General features: G+C 43.4%; 1 protein-coding gene across 1 annotated transcript in view; it reads left to right on the top strand.

The window, feature by feature from the left end:
• Positions 1-15716, top strand: part of LOC122907377 (cytospin-B-like) — a 426680-nt gene that overhangs the window by 389062 nt on the left and 21902 nt on the right. Inside the window, 3 exon segments of the mRNA XM_044250267.1 lie at positions 6118-7380; positions 7383-7434; positions 7436-7694. Coding sequence (XP_044106202.1) covers positions 6118-7380; positions 7383-7434; positions 7436-7694 — 1574 coding nt within the window.

Here is a 15716-nt window from a genome sequence, read left to right as displayed (position 1 = left end):
CAGTTAGATGTTCTTTCCAAGAAACTTCCCTCAGTTGCACTTTATCCTCTTGACCCAGCTTGGATTTATTCTCCCGACTTGGTCCGTGGGTACCATCTTGAGACTCACCTTGACTGGTCTGCTCTCTTAGAACCTCTGCTCTCCCTGGATAATTCACCTTCTCTCTCTGTCTCTCTGGTTTACTCCTTTGTTTTCAAATGACTTACTTAGAAAAAGGGTGTTACCGTTTCTGAGTTTAGTTTCTGAGTTCCCTCAGAACTTTGAAGGCATTTGCTTTTTGCCTCCAAGAGTTCAGTATTGCTACAATATGGCCAGTCTCAAGCTCACACCCCTTCCCCAGACTTGTAGGTGTTCTTGTTGTTCTGAAAATTTATAGACAGCGTATTTTACCATCATGTGGGTCTTTTTCATTCACTTCGTGTGACACAAGTTCTGGAGACTCAATATTCTTCATCCTTGGGGAATTCTTTCACATCAGTCCTTTGGGAATTTCCTCCACTCTGTTTCCATGGGTCTATATTTCTGATTTCTGGGTCTCTCTCTCTCTCTCTCGATCTCTTTTTTTAAGATTTTATTTATTTATTTATTTATTTATTTATTTATTTATAGAGCATGTGTGCACACATAGGGAGGGACAGAGACAGAATTTCAAGCAGACTCTGAGCTGAGCTCAGTGGACTCGGGGCTCAATCTCACAATCCTGATGAGATCATGACCTGAGCCAAAATCAAGAGTCAGATGCTTAGCTGACTGAGCCTCCCATGCACTCCTATTTCTGGATCTTCTGTTACTTGACTGTGTGATCTTTTGGATTGGCCCTGAGTGTTTAATCTTTTCTATTTCCATCTTGTTATCATTTTTTTCCACATATTGGGAGAGTTCCTTGATTTTGCATTCCATCCTTTCTATTGAATTTTTTAATTAAAAAAAGAACGTATTTAAAATTTTTGAGAGCTTTTTCTTGTGCCGTCTTCTTCTTTCTTCCAAGCATTCTGGCCTTGTTTTAATGGGTGTAGATCCCCTTGAAACTCCAGCTCTGTCAGTGAGGCCATCCTTGAGCTCCCTCTATAAATGAGCCTTCTTCCTTATCAGCCCCCTCCTTGCCAGTGCTCTCTGCACTCCAGGTCTTTCACACATTCTGTTCACTCTTTCTTAATCTACCCTTATGCCTTTTATCCAAACTAGAGGTACTTTTGTTATAATTCACTTATGCTGATCGAATAGGTAGTTTGATATTCAGATCTGTTGCTCAGATGAGTGGTTCATATAAGAACCCAATTAGGGAGTCATCAGTATATAGGTGGTATTTTAAGATCATGAGATGGAGGGCGCCTGGGTGGCTCAGTGGGTTGAGCCGCTGCCTTCGGCTCAGGTCCTGATCTCAGGGTCCTGGGATCGAGTTCCGCGTCAGGCTCTCTGCTCAGCAGGGAGCCTGCTTCCTCCTCTCTCTCTCTGCCTGCTTGTGATCTCTCTCTGTCAAATAAATAAATAAAATTAAAAAAAATTTTTTTTAAAAAAGATCATGAGATGGAGTAGTATCACCAGGAAAATAATTTGTAATAAAAGAAGAAAAAAGGCTCAGGACATAAGTCGGAAGCTTCTGACAAATAGAAGCAGAGAGAGGAGGAGGAGCCAGCAAAGGAAGAGACAGAGGACTGCTCCTGGATTAAGAGAGAAACCTGGAGAGTGGGACATCAGAGGTGTGCTTCAGAAAGGAGGGAGTTGTGCCAGCTCTGCTGAGAGGACTGATGATGTCTGTTGTGTTGGCCCACGTGGAGGTCGCCGATGGCCTCAGCAGATAGGGTTTTGGTTGAGTAATGGCAGTGGGTAGAGGAGCGAATGACAGGGGAAGAACGGAAGACAACCAGTAAACAAGATTAGATATTAGCTGGAGGACGATGTGGACTCCAGATTTCTTTTTTTAAAAGCTTTTATTTTTAAGCAATTTCTACACTCAATGTGGGGCTTGAACTCATAACCACAAGATCAAGAGTCACATGCTCTACTGACTAAGCCAGTCAGGTGCCCCAGATTCTTTTTTTTAATAATTGAGGAGAGTTAAGTATGTTTAAATGCCCATCAGAAGGATCCAGTGGAAAGGAAATGCTATTTCAATAAGCCATAGATCTACTGGGGACATTTAATGGGTTAAATAGATATGTTGGGGGGGGCCCTAAAATGAAAAGGTTGGATATGTTGATTTGGACACTATTATGCCTGATCCTGAAAGCCCAGGGAAGACGTTTGACATTGATGATCCGGCGGGTGAGGTGGGGGTAGGGGGGAATTGCTTACAGATTCTGGAACAGAATAGCAAGCAAGATGTTTAAGTCATATTAGTCCATTAGATCTCCAAGCCGGGAGAGACTGGAATGGAGGACCTGTGAGCACAGTTCAGACATTTAGATGAAGCATTCTTAAGGACTTCGACTGGATCCATACCAAAAGGAAAAACAAAACAAAAATATGGAAACATTTCCAGAAACAGCAGGTTTTAGGGTTTTAGGTTTTGGGTGGTTACCAAAAAAGAAAGGGGGGAGGACGTTTAAATATATTTTTCTTTTAAAGATTTTTTATTTTTTAATTTCAGAGAGAGTGATCAAGAGAGCACAATCAGGGAGAGGGGCAAAGGGAGAGGAAGAAAGCTCCCTGTTGAGCAGGGAGCCCCATCCCGGGCTGGTTCCCAGGACCCTGAGATCATGACCTTAGCCAAAGGTGGTGCTTAACTGACTGAGCCACCCAGGTGCCCTTCATTTGGCATTTTAGAATGTAACATATAAGGGGCACCTGGGTGGCTCAGTCATTAAGTATCTGCCTTCAACTCAGGTCATGATCCCAGCATCCTGGGATCGAGCCCCACATTGGGCTCCCTGCTCTATGGAGAGCCTGCTTCTCCCTCTCCCACTCCCCCTGCTTGTGTTCCCTTTCTTGCTGTCTCTGTCAAATAAATAAATAAAATCTTTTTAAAAAATCACATTAGTCTTCCCAATTATGAGGTAGAGCTTGCTTTCATTTTAAATTCATGTAGTTTGACAGCCAGCCTCAGTAGGAATAAGTGACGGTCTGGTGTGAGGATGGGGAAAAGACCCAAGAAGTAAGAGTGCCAGCCAAGCGGTCCCTGTTCCATCAGCCCCAGGCTTCCGGCCACCTCTCTGCCCCCCTTGCCACGGTGTATGTGTCAGGAGCTGTGCCCCTTTTCAGGCTTCTAGGACGTAATGCTTTAGCAATGAGGCTTTTTAAAATTATTATTTTATTTATTTGAGAGAAAGAGTGGAGGAGGGTCAGAGGGAGAAGCAAACTCCTGCTGAGCTGGGAGCCTCATGCGGCACTCGAATCTGGATCTCCGGGATCATGACCTGAGTGGAAAGCAATTGCCCAACTGAGCCCCCCAGGCACCCTAGCAGTGAGACGTTTTTACTCACAGTACTTGAGGTGGACAGAGTTGTAGATCCTCTGACTGACTGCATTCTAAGCAATAAGACTCGCCCGCTCTGTCCAGGACGAGGACGCCTGGACACCTGCGCTGCATGGGGTGGTGAGCCACCACGCACCAACCTTAATCTGGTCCCACAGTGAATTTTCGCCACCCTCTACACTTAACTTATGGTAATTACGGTTTTGGAAATGATGTGTACAAAGCTGGGAAGAACCTTTAAAAAAAAAAAAAGCAACTTAGGAGAACAGTCACACTAGTGACTTCCTTCGGTGCTGATGAGGTGTCAGAAGGGATTACAGAAAAAGAACAGTTGTAGTAACAAATACGACTGGATTGTGTATTTCATAACACACAGCTGGATGTCTTTCACAAATGTATTTTGACATTAAAAAATTCCTCGTGGTTTAGGTAAGGTGCAAGTAGTAACACCTATGTGGAGAATGAACTAAGATTTGGCAGCAGAGGGTGGAGTCCCCTGGGGCTGGAAATGATGATAGAGCTGATCTGTTGTTCAGTTTGATGCCTGCCCGGCCGACGAATGGTCAAAAAGGAGCCTTAGTTTCAGTGTCTGTGTACGGAACGGCCAGTGGCTCTGTGACGACCAGTTTGGATCCCCCCGGCTGCCTGTTCTGACAACAGTTTGGCCAAAACTGGACTCCCATCTTCCGTTTTCCTTAGGGGCCCTTGGCATCATCAGGATTACCTAATCCAGTGTTACTAAAACATTTTATTGCTGAGTGATTGCAATCTTCATTTTACAAGAATAATTAAATAAATCTTTTGTTCCCCGAGTGTTTTCTCCATTAAGTAGGATGCAAGTCAGACAGCCAAAAGTACTAAGGGTGTATCATAGTAGTCTTAGCTCTCCAGTAACTTAGTTTGAAAAGTTACTGTAAAAACCATAGTTTTTCTGTATACTAGTATGATAGCTTACCTTCTTTTTTATTTTTAAAGATTTTATTTAATGGGGTGCCTGGGTGGCTCAGTCAGTAAGCGTCTGCCTTCAGCCCAGGTCATGATCCCGGGGTCCTGGGATCAAGCTGCATAGGTCTCCCTGCTCATTGGGGAGCCTGTTTCTTCCTCTCCCATCCCTCTTCTTGTGCTCTCTCTCTGTTAAATAAATAAGTAAAACCTTCTTTTAAAAGGAGAGAGCATTTAAAAGAGAGCAGGAGCAGGGGGAGGGGCAGAGGGAGAAGCAGACTCCCTGCTGAGTGCAGAGCCTGAGAACCTGCAGGGCTGGGTCACAGGACCCTGAGATTATGACCCGAGCCAGAATCAAGTCCGCTGCCCACCCAGCTGAGCCACCCAGGTGCCCCCAGCTTAGCCTTTATCTCAGAGTTTTCAAGGGCACTTGACTGTTAGACGCAGCAGTGAATGGCATTGGCCTTCACATCATCACCTCCCGTTTCAGGATGCTCAGATCCACAGATGCTCCTTAGTCGCGTCCTGACCACAGGCTTAGGGCTCCTGTGCCATGCTGGGCTCTGCTCCATGCTTGTAGACTGTGGCTGCTGCCAGTCTGTGCGGGCATACCCCCGCCACTTCCTCCTTTTTGGAGCCCTGGGAATTGGTGACTCCTTCTAGGGTCCTTTGTTACTGGAGGTCTTCAACCCAACGTGTAGAGTTAGGTAAGTCACAGCAGTCAGCCTCCATTCATCAGGGGTCTTCCAGTTTGTAAAAATAGGTCCAAAATGTTCATTTACACCCTAACCTCTGAGGTGGGTTTCATTTCTGAGGCATATAAGAGATTGATGTCTGGGTTTTCACCCCCAGAATTTATTTTAATATTGTAATGTAGTTTGGACCAATATAGAAAACAGTTTTGTACCTTACATTTCCCCTTAAAGATCTGTATCACTTCCACACTATGTAAATCCCTTTAACATTGAAAACTGTACCACAGAGGCATGCAAGGTGGCCCCTCTCTGTGTACTCTTGTTTCTCTGGATACAAATAAGCTCACCTTTGCCACCAGTAATTAAAGCAGCGTGTCACTGGGTTAGATTAGTCTTAACGTGGTATTATTTGTGTGTTGTGATTTCTCAGTCCAGTTCATGCTCATTCACAAGATGTTGGTGAATTAAAAAAAAATTTAAAAAATTCAAGATGAACTTGCATTTTGTCGGGAAGCTGTTCAGTTGCTAAGGTTACGGTTCAAACGCATTAAGCTGCAAGTTACAGAAAACCCAATTAACGGTGCCATGAATGAAGGGTATTTATTGGTTTGTGTCGTTGGAACAGCCGGCTCTAGGCTAAGCTCCAGGGTTGACAGATTGGGTAACTCCACGGTGCTACTAAGAATTCGGTTTCCTTCTTTGTGTACTCTGCGTTCTTTTCCTCTTGTGGTGACAACAGGTGACAGCCATTCCCAGACTTTATATGACTCAACCCTCTCCTGCTGTTTCACCCAGAAACCCTGCCTTGAACCAGCAACTGTGCTGGCATGTAGTTATGAGAAGGAGCTCAGGCATGGAGTCCAGCTTCCCCCAAAGTATAGGGCTGTGGGAGGAGGCACAGAAACACAGCCAGACCCAAATACTTATCCAGAGCCGGGGTGTGGGGGGCATGAGTAAAGGGCAACAGCTACCCTCTTCAATATCCCACGAGACTTAAAGTCACTTGGGTTTCATGTATAAAAGTATTTGCCTTGCTTCATTGGTTTCTACTCCTTCTGTCCTTAGGGGCCGTGCCAACAACCAAACGGACAGGCATTCCAGCTCCTCGAGAACTTTCAGCAACTGTCTCTAGAGAGAGAACTGTGCCAAGCGGTCCCTCCAACCCCAGGAAGCCGGTGTCCAGTCCAACTTCTTCCAGCACGCCCACCCCTACTAAGCACCTGAGGACCACTTCCACGAGACCCAAGCAAGAGCCTGAAGGCGGGGAGAAAGCTGTGCTCGAGTCCCAGGTTCGGGAACTTCTCGCTGAAGCCAAAGCGAAAGACAGTGAAATTAACAGGCTTCGAAGCGAACTGAAGAAATGAAAGGAAAAAAGGACTCCAGGCACCGAAGGAGCTGAGGCTTCAGATGCCAGCCCAGACAGAACCTCCTCCTTGCTGGGTGACTCAGAACCCCTGATATGCACTCTAGAGGAGAAAAACAAGAGTTTCCAGAAAGAACTTGCAGAGCTCGAGGAGGAGAACCGGGCCTTGAGGGAGAAACTAACTTACCTGGAGCATTCCCCAAATTCAGAGGGGGGCGTGAGTCACACCGGGGACAGCAGCTGCCTGACGTCCCTAACTCAGGAGTCAAGCTTAGGCAGCCCGACGGGGCATCAGTAGTCCAGGGACATCGAGGAGTCCGCGAACAGCAGACATGGAAATGCATTACGGACATGGGGCTCTTTGAGCAGCGACCTTACCAAAGCTTCTCTGTCCCCCGATGCCTCCGATTTTGAGCACATTGCAGCAGACACCCCTTCCCAGCCCCTGTCCTCCACCAACAACCCCTTTAAGGGCTCCAGGTGTTCGACCAGCGGCAGTTCCCCTAACAACGCGAGCGAGCTGTCCCTGGCCTCCCTCACGGAAAAGATCCAGAAGATTGAGGAGAAGCATCACAGCACGGCTGAAGAGCTCCAGGCCACTTTGCAGGAACTGTCCGACCAGCAGCAGATGGTACAGGAGCTGACCGCTGAAAACGAGAAGCTCGTGGATGAGAAGGCGCTCTTAGAAACGTCCTTCCACCAGCACCGGGAGAGAGCTGAGCAGCTTAGTCAGGAAAACGAGAAACTCCTGAACCTCTTGCAGGAGCGGGTGAAGAACGAGGAGCCCGCGGCGCAGGAGGGAAAGATCCTCGAGCTGGAGCAGAAGTGTGCGGAAATCCTGGACCAGGGCCGCTTTGAAAGAGAAAAGCTGCTCAACATCCAGCAGCAGCTGACCTGCAGCTTGCGGAAGGTCGAGGAGGAAAACCAAGGTGCTTTAGACATGATTAAACACCTGAAGGAAGAAAACGAAAACTGAATGGGTGTCTGGACCTGGAGCGGCGGAATAACGGCGCAATGGCTCAGTCTGGAGGAGTGCAGAGCCACACTCGAAGGGCTGCGGATGGAACACGGGTCGCTGAAGGCTCATTTGGAGAACGAGAAGCAGAAGGCTACGGAGACCAGCCCTGTGGGGCACACGGCCGAGGGTCGTGAGGTTCAAGAGATGTCGAGGGTTGCTCGCGCCAAGAAGGAGCAGCTGGAGCTGTCTTGCACCGAGCTCAAGCAACAGTTAGTGAAGGCCTACAGTGAAGTCAAACATGTTTCGAGCCTGCTGGCCAAGGTAAGGCGGGGTGTACCTCTGTCTCCGTGTTGGCTCACCCTTCTTAGTCCTTCCCCTCCTTGAACTTCAGATTCACAGAGCGCAGAGAATCCGCTGCCCAGCCTGAAGGTCTGTTCCGCACAGATCGGGGGCACAAAAATGAAACACTCCAATTTCTGACTGTGGCCAGTTCCAAGTGTAGCAGGGATAGAGTAAACCAAATGAGTGAGTATGACGCAGGGAAAAAGAGTATCACAGGATAGCTCAGAGTCCAGTGCCATGAAGGAGTGCCTAGAATAATTGGGGACAAAGGAAGGTAGTGCAGGAGGGCTTCTTGGAAGAGGCAGCAAATAAGCTGAGTCTTACTGGCTCAGAATAAGAGAGAGTTAACCCAGGCCTATCAGTTAGCATGCTTTGGGCTGCTGGTAATAGAGAATTAAACTCATCCCTAATTTTCCTGCCAAGTAATAATATAACACTAATTTGGTGGGGCTTGTGGTGTTTTTTCCCCTCCCAGATTTATGTATGTGTGTGTCCTACAAGTTAAAAAAAAAGTTTTAGGGGTACCTGGGTGACTCAGTAGGTTGGGAGTTTTGTTTCAGCTCAGGTCACGGTCTCAGGGTCATGGGACCAAGCCCCACATAAAGCTCCCTGTTCAGCAGAGAGTCTGCTGGGGATCCTCTCTCCTTTTTCTTCCATCCCTCACCCCCTACACCCCCAGCCCTGCTCACTCGCATGTGAGCGCACGCATACACGCTCACACCCACTCTCTTTCTCTCTCTGTCAAATATAAATAAGTGAATCTTCAAAAAAAATTTTAGGCTTATCTTGTCCGTACTCTTTTTTTTAATTCAATATTTTCTGAGCATATTCTCATTATTCTTTTTTTTTAAAAGATTTTATTTATTTATTTGACAGAGAGAAATCACAAGTAGTCGGAGAGGCAGGCAGAGAGAGAGAGAGGGAAGCAGGCTCCCTGCTGAGCAGAGATCCCGATGGGGGACTCGATCCCAGGACCCTGAGATCATGACCTGAGCTGAAGGCAGCGGCTTAACCCACTGAGCCACCCAGGCGCCTTCTCATTATTCTTTGAAACATGATTTTTCGGCCAGACAGTAGTCTCTTCTATAAACATTTCATATGTAATTTACTGGTCACCTGTTTGTTGAACATTTATATTCTTTTCTAATCTTTTGATATTGTAAAGACTTTTTAAAATATCTGATTATTTCCTTAGGAAAAATTCCTAAACACTGGCTTACAGTGTCAGCATATGGCCATTTTAAAGACACTCAATACATTCAGCCAGTTTGCCCCCCAGAAATACCATTCTGATCTGTTCCTACCAGCAGGTCCGTGAGAGTGCTCATTTCCCTAAACCCCTTCCAGGGCTTGGTATCAAGTCACTGGGTCATTCACATCTGAGTTCATTGCCTCTTTTCTCCTCGCCGCCCTTGCTGGGAAAGATCTTCCCCAATTCACAGTGAAATTAAATGATCACGATTTCAGTTTTTAAAATAATCCTTTAAAAATGCAAAATAAAATAAAAATAATCCTTTGACCAGTCTGGAACTTGGTTACATGATGAAGATTGCCAGTAACTCTAATATTCTGCTGGCTCACAGTGGTGCCAGGAAGGTACAGACAGGTGGCTTCCTGTTTCCTGTTCCATCTAGGCTCAGGGGCTGTGATGTTCGGGCTCCCCGGGTGAGAGAGGTTGAAGCCACTTCCCACCTTAGCACAGGGTTGTCACTGTTTTAAGAGACAAGCTGTGCCATGTGCTCACAGGGGATTTTTCTCTATGGCTTCATCTGCCTTCAGATTAGTCTGTTGCAATTTGATCCTGGCATTGGGCCATGTGGCGATCTGAGTGGTAGGTGGTGTTAGGAGTTGATTTGTTTTAATCATTGTTGGTGTTCTAAATTTACAGAATCTTATTGGAAGTATGGAAGCAGTCCCATTAGAAGGTACTAGCCAGCTGCCTAATTGAAGTTTAAATTGGTAATTGTAGCTTAACACTAAGTTTTGGGGTCTGTGGAATCGGTTTCCCACCATCACTGTTGCAAAAAGCTCTATCTCCTGGGTGACCTTCTTAAAGTACCCCCTCCGTCCTTCATCGGTCTCTTTGTATTTTGATTGGCATTACGTTAAATGTACATGTCACCAAGAAATATCATCTAGTATCTCAAGACAGTAGCTTCACTTTTTCTGATCATGAAATTATATATTCATCCCAGAAGGTTTTGAAACCACAGAAACACATGAAGAAGAAAATTAATGTTACCTTGAATGGCACCAATTGGAGAAAAATGCTGCTAGCATTTTGCTATATGTCTTTTCAGATGTTTTCCCACTGAATGCACGTTTGGCAAGCATACAGACTTGTATCAACATAATTAAAATATTAATAATCTTCTTATTCAGAAGGATAGAGCATGTCACTCCACATTCCTTGAATACAAAGACTGGGCTAGATTAGTTTATCAATTCTACTGTTAATCTGTTTGATTAATTTGTTTCTACTTTGATCTTTTTTCATCCTTTCATTCATTATTCATCCTTAGTATTTTGAGTAAAATTCTCTGTTTAAGTCTGTCATTTCTTGGTTGATAATGAAAGCATTTAAAGGTACGGATTTGCCTTTTATTGTAGCTTTAGCTACATGAAGACAACACAATTTACAATTTTCTAGGACAAACTAAGTCTTATTTGAAGAAAAAGAAAAAAGGTTTGTATTCTCTGTGGAGTACCAGGAACAGCATATATGTTTTAAATCAAGCTGTTAATTTTATTATCATATATTATGTATTTTTTATTACTTGCTGACGTTTGTCAGTAGGATGATAGAGGCTCTAACTGGTATTCTGAGGTAAGAGTGTGTGAGGCACCATGTCACACAGAGTGTCTTTTACATATTTTGAGATCCTAGGTCTGTAATTTTGTGCCATCTTTTTTTCTTTTTTCTTTTTTTTTTCTTTCTATTTCACTGGTGAATTCCACCAAATTTTTTTTCCAATTTATTTATTTTCAGAAAAACAGTATTCATTATTTTTTCACCACACCCAGTGCTCCATGCAAGTTGTGCCCTCTATAATACCCACCACCTGGTACCCCAACCTCCCACCCCACCCCCCGCCACTTCAAACCCCTCAGACTGTTTTTCAGAGTCCATAGTCTCTCATGGTTCATCTCCCCTTCCAATTTACCCAAAAGCACATACCCTCCCCAATGTCCATAACCCTACCCCCCTTCTCCCAACCCCCCTCCCCCCAGCAACCCACAGTTTGTTTCGTGAGATTAAGAGTCACTTATGGTTTGTCTCCCTCCCTATCCCATCTTGTTTCATGGATTCTTCTCCTACCCACTGAAGCCCCCATGTTGCATCACCACTCCCTCATATCAGGGAGATCATACGATAGTTGTCTTTCTCCGCTTGACTTATTTCGCTAAGCATGATACGCTCTAGTTCCATCCATGTTGTCGCAAATGGCAAGATTTTGTTTCTTTTGATGGCTGCATAGTATTCCATTGTGTATATATACCACATCTTCTTGATCCATTCATCTGTTGATGGACATCTAGGTTCTTTCCATAGTTTGGCTATTGTGGACATTGCTGCTATAAACATTCGGGTGCACGTGCCCCTTTGGATCACTACGTTTGTATCTTTAGGGTAAATTCCCAGTAGTGCAATTGCTGGGTCATAGGGCAGTTCTATTCTCAACATTTTGAGGAACCTCCATGCTGTTTTCCAGAGTGGTTGCACCAGCTTGCATTCCCACCAACAGTGTAGGAGGGTTCCCCTTTCTCCGCATCCTCACCAGCATCTGTCATTTCCTGACTTGTTGATTTTAGCCATTCTGACTGGTGTGAGGTGATATCTCATTGTGGTTTTGATTTGTATTTCCCTGATGCCGAGTGATATGGAGCACTTTTTCATGTGTCTGTTGGCCATCTGGATGTCTTCTTTGCAGAAACGTCTGTTCATGTCCTCTGCCCATTTCTTGATTGGATTATTTGTTCTTTGGGTGTTGAGTTTGTTAAGTTCTTTATAGATTTTGGACACTAGTCCTTTATCTGATATGTCGTTTGCAAATATCTTCTCCCATTCTGTCAGTTGTCTTTTGGTTTTGTTAACTGTTTCCTTTGCTGTGCAAAAGCTTTTGATTTTGATGAAATCCGAAAAGTTCATTTTTGCCCTTGCTTCCCTTGCCTTTGGCGATGTTCCTAGGAAGATGTTGCTGCGGCTGAGATCGAAGAGGTTGCTGCCTGTGTTCTCCTCAAGGATTTTGATGGCTTCCTTTCTCACATTGAGGTCCTTAATCCATTTTGAATCTATTTTTGTGTGTGGTGTAAGGAAATGGTCCAATTTCATTTTTCTGCAGGTGGCTGTCCAATTTTCCCAACACCATTTATTGAAGAGGCTGTCTTTTTTCCATTGGACATTCTTTCCTGCTTTGTTGAAGATTAGTTGACCATAGAGTTGAGGGTCTATTTCTGGGCTCTCTATTCTGTTCCATTGGTCTATGTGTCTGTTTTTGTGCCAGTACCATGCTGTCTTGATGATGACAGCTTTGTAATAAAGCTTGAAGTCCGGAATTGTGATGCCACCAACTTTGGCTTTGTTTTTCAATATCCCTTTGGCTATTCGAGGTCTTTTCTGGTTCCATATAAATTTTAAAATTATTTGTTCCATTTCTTTGAAAAACATGGATGGTACTTTGATAGGAATTGCATTAAATGTGTAGATTGCTTTAGGTAGCATAGACATTTTCACAATATTTATTCTTCCAATCCAGGAGCATGGAACATTTTTCCATTTCTTTGTGTCTTCCTCAATTTCTTTCATGAGTACTTTATAGTTTTTGAGTATAGATTCTTAGCCTCTTTGGTTAGGTTTATTCCTAGGTATCTTATGGTTTGGGGTGCAATTGTAAATGGGATTGACCCCATAATTTCTCTTTCTTCTGTCTTGTTGTTGGTGTAGAGAAATGCAACTGATTTCTGTGCATTGATCTTATATCCTGACACTTTACTGAATTCCTGTATAAGTTCTAGCAGTTTTGGAGTGGAGTCTTTTGGGTTTTCCACATAGAGTATCATATCATCTGCGAAGAGTGATAATTTGACTACTTCTTGGCCGATTTGGATGCCTTTAATTTCCTTTTGTTGTCTGATTGCTGAGGCTAGGACTTCTAGTACTATGTTGAATAGCAGTGGTGATAATGGACATCCCTGCCGTGTTCCTGACCTTAGTGGAAAAGCTTTCAGTTTTTCTCCATTGAGAATGATATTTGCAGTGGGTTTTTCATAGATGGCTTTGATGATATTGAGGTATGTGCCCTCTATCCCTACACTTTGAAGGGTTTTGATCAGGAAGGGATGCTGTACTTTGTCAAATGCTTTTTCAGCATCTGTTGAGAGTATCATATGGTTCTTGTTCTTTCTTTTATTGATGTGTTGTATCACATTGACTGATTTGCGGATGTTGAACCAGCCTTGCAGCCCTGGGATAAATCCCACTTGGTCGTGGTGAATAATCCTTTTAATGTATTGTTGAATCCTATTGGCTAGTATTTTGGTGAGAATTTTCGCATCTGTGTTCATCAAGGATATTGGTCTATAGCTCTCTTTTTTGATGGGATCCTTGTCTGGTTTTGGGATCAAGGTGATGCTGGCCTCATAAAATGAGTTTGGGAGTTTTCCTTCCATTTCTATTTTTTGGAACAGTTTCAGGAGAATAGGAATTAGTTCTTCTTTAAATGTTTGGTAGAATTCCCCCGGGAAGCCATCTGGCCCTGGGCTTTTGTTTGTTTGGAGATTTTTAATGACTGTTTCAATCTCCTTACTGGTTATGGGTCTGTTCAGGCTTTCTATTTCTTCCTGGTTCAATTTTGGTAGTTTATATGTTTCTAGGAATGCATCCATTTCTTCCAGATTGTCAAATTTGTTGGCGTAGAGTTGCTCATAGTATGTTCTTATAATAGTTTGTATTTCTTTGGTGTTAGTTGTTATCTCTCCTCTTTCATTCATGATTTTATTTATTTGGGTCCTTTCTCTTTTCTTTTTGATAAGTCTGGCCAAGGTTTATCAATTTTATTAATTCTTTCAAAGAACCACCTCCTAGTTTCGTTGATTTGTTCTATTGTTTTTTTGGTTTCTATTTCATTGATTTCTGCTCTGATCTTTATGATTTCTCTTCTCCTGCTGGGCTTAGGGTTTCTTTCTTGTTCTTTCTCCAGCTCCTTGAGGTGTAGGGTTAGGTTGTGTACCTGAGACCTTTCTTGTTTCTTGAGAAAAGCTTGTACCGCTATATATTTTCCTCTCAGGACTGCCTTTGTTGTGTCCCACAGATTTTGAACCGTTGTATTTTCATTATCATTTGTTTCCATGATTTTTTTCAATTCTTCTTTAATTTCCCGGTTGACCCATTCATTCTTCAGAAGGATGCTGTTTAGTCTCCATGTATTTGTGTTCTTTCCAAACTTCCTCTTGTGGTTGAGTTCTAGCTTCAGAGCATTGTGGTCTGAAAATATGCAGGGAATGATCCCAATCTTTTGATACCGGTTGAGTCCTGATTTAGGACCGAGGATGTGATCTGTTCTGGAGAATGTTCCATGTGCACTAGAGAAGAATGTGTATTCTGTTGCTTTGGGATGAAATGTTCTGAATATATCTGTGATATCCATCTCATCCAGTGTATCATTTAAGGCCTTTATTTCCCTGTTGATCTTTTGCTTGGATGATCTGTCCATTTCAGTGAGGGGAGTGTTAAAGTCCCCTACTATTATTGTATTATTGTTGATGTGTTTCTTTGATTTTGTTATTAATTGGTTTATATAGTTTGCTGCTCCCACGTTGGGGGCATAGATATTTAAAATTGTTAGATCTTCTTGTTGGAGAGACCCTTTGAGTATGATATAGCGTCCTTCCTCATCTCTTATTATAGTCTTTGGCTTAAAATCTAATTGATCTGATATAAGGATTGCCACTCCTGCTTTTTTCTGATGTCCATTAGCATGGTAAATTCTTTTCCACCCCCTCACTTTAAGTCTGGAGGTGTCTTCGGGTTTAAAATGAGTTTCTTGGAGGCAACATATAGATGGGTTTTGCTTTTTTATCCATTCTGATACCCTGTGTCTTTTGATTGGGGCATTTAGCCCATTAACATTCAGGGTAACTATTGAGAGATATGATTTTAGTGCCATTGTATTGCCTGTAAGGTGACTGTTACTGTATGTTGTCTCTGTTCCTTTCTTATCTACCACTTGTAGGCTCTCTCTTTGCTTAGAGGACCCCTTTCAGTATTTCCTGTAGAGCTGGTTTGGTGTTTGCAAATTCTTTCAGTTTTTGTTTGTCCTGGAAGCTTTTAATCTCTCCTTCTATTTTCAATGATAGCCTAGCTGGATATAGTATTCTTGGCTGCATGTTTTTCTCGTTTAGTGCTCTGAAAATGTCATGCCAGCTCTTTCTGACCTGCCAGGTCTCTGTGGATAAGTCAGCTGCCAATCTAATACTTTTACCATTGTATGTTACAGACTTCTTTTCCCGGGCTGCTTTCAGGATTTTCTCTTTGTCACTAAGGCTTGTTAATTTTACTATTAGGTGACGGGGTGTGGGCCTATTCTTATTGATTTTGAGGGGCGTTCTCTGAACCTCCTGAATTTTGATGCTCGTTCCCTTTGCCATATTGGGGAAATTCTCCCCAATAATTCTCTCCAGTATACCTTCTGCTCCCCTCTCTGTTTCTTCTTCTTCTGGAATCCCAATTATTCTAATGTTGTTTCGTCTTATGGTGTCACTTATCTCTCGAATTTTCCCCTCATGGTCCAGTAGCTGTTTGTCCCTCTTTTGCTCAGCTTCTTTATTCTCTGTCATTTGGTCTTCTATATAGCTAATTCTTTCTTCTGCCTCATTTATCCTAGCAGTGAGAGCCTCCATTTTTGATTGAACTTCATTAATAGCTTTTTTGATTTCAACTTGGTTAGATTTTAGTTCTTTTATTTCTCCAGAAAGGGCTTTCATATCTCTGGAGAGTGTTTC

This window comes from Neovison vison, chromosome 5 (genome assembly GCF_020171115.1).
Source record: "Neovison vison isolate M4711 chromosome 5, ASM_NN_V1, whole genome shotgun sequence".
NCBI lineage: Eukaryota > Metazoa > Chordata > Mammalia > Carnivora > Mustelidae > Neogale > Neogale vison.
Note: the sequence above shows the minus strand (reverse complement) of the source record. Positions and strands in the feature narration are given on the sequence as shown.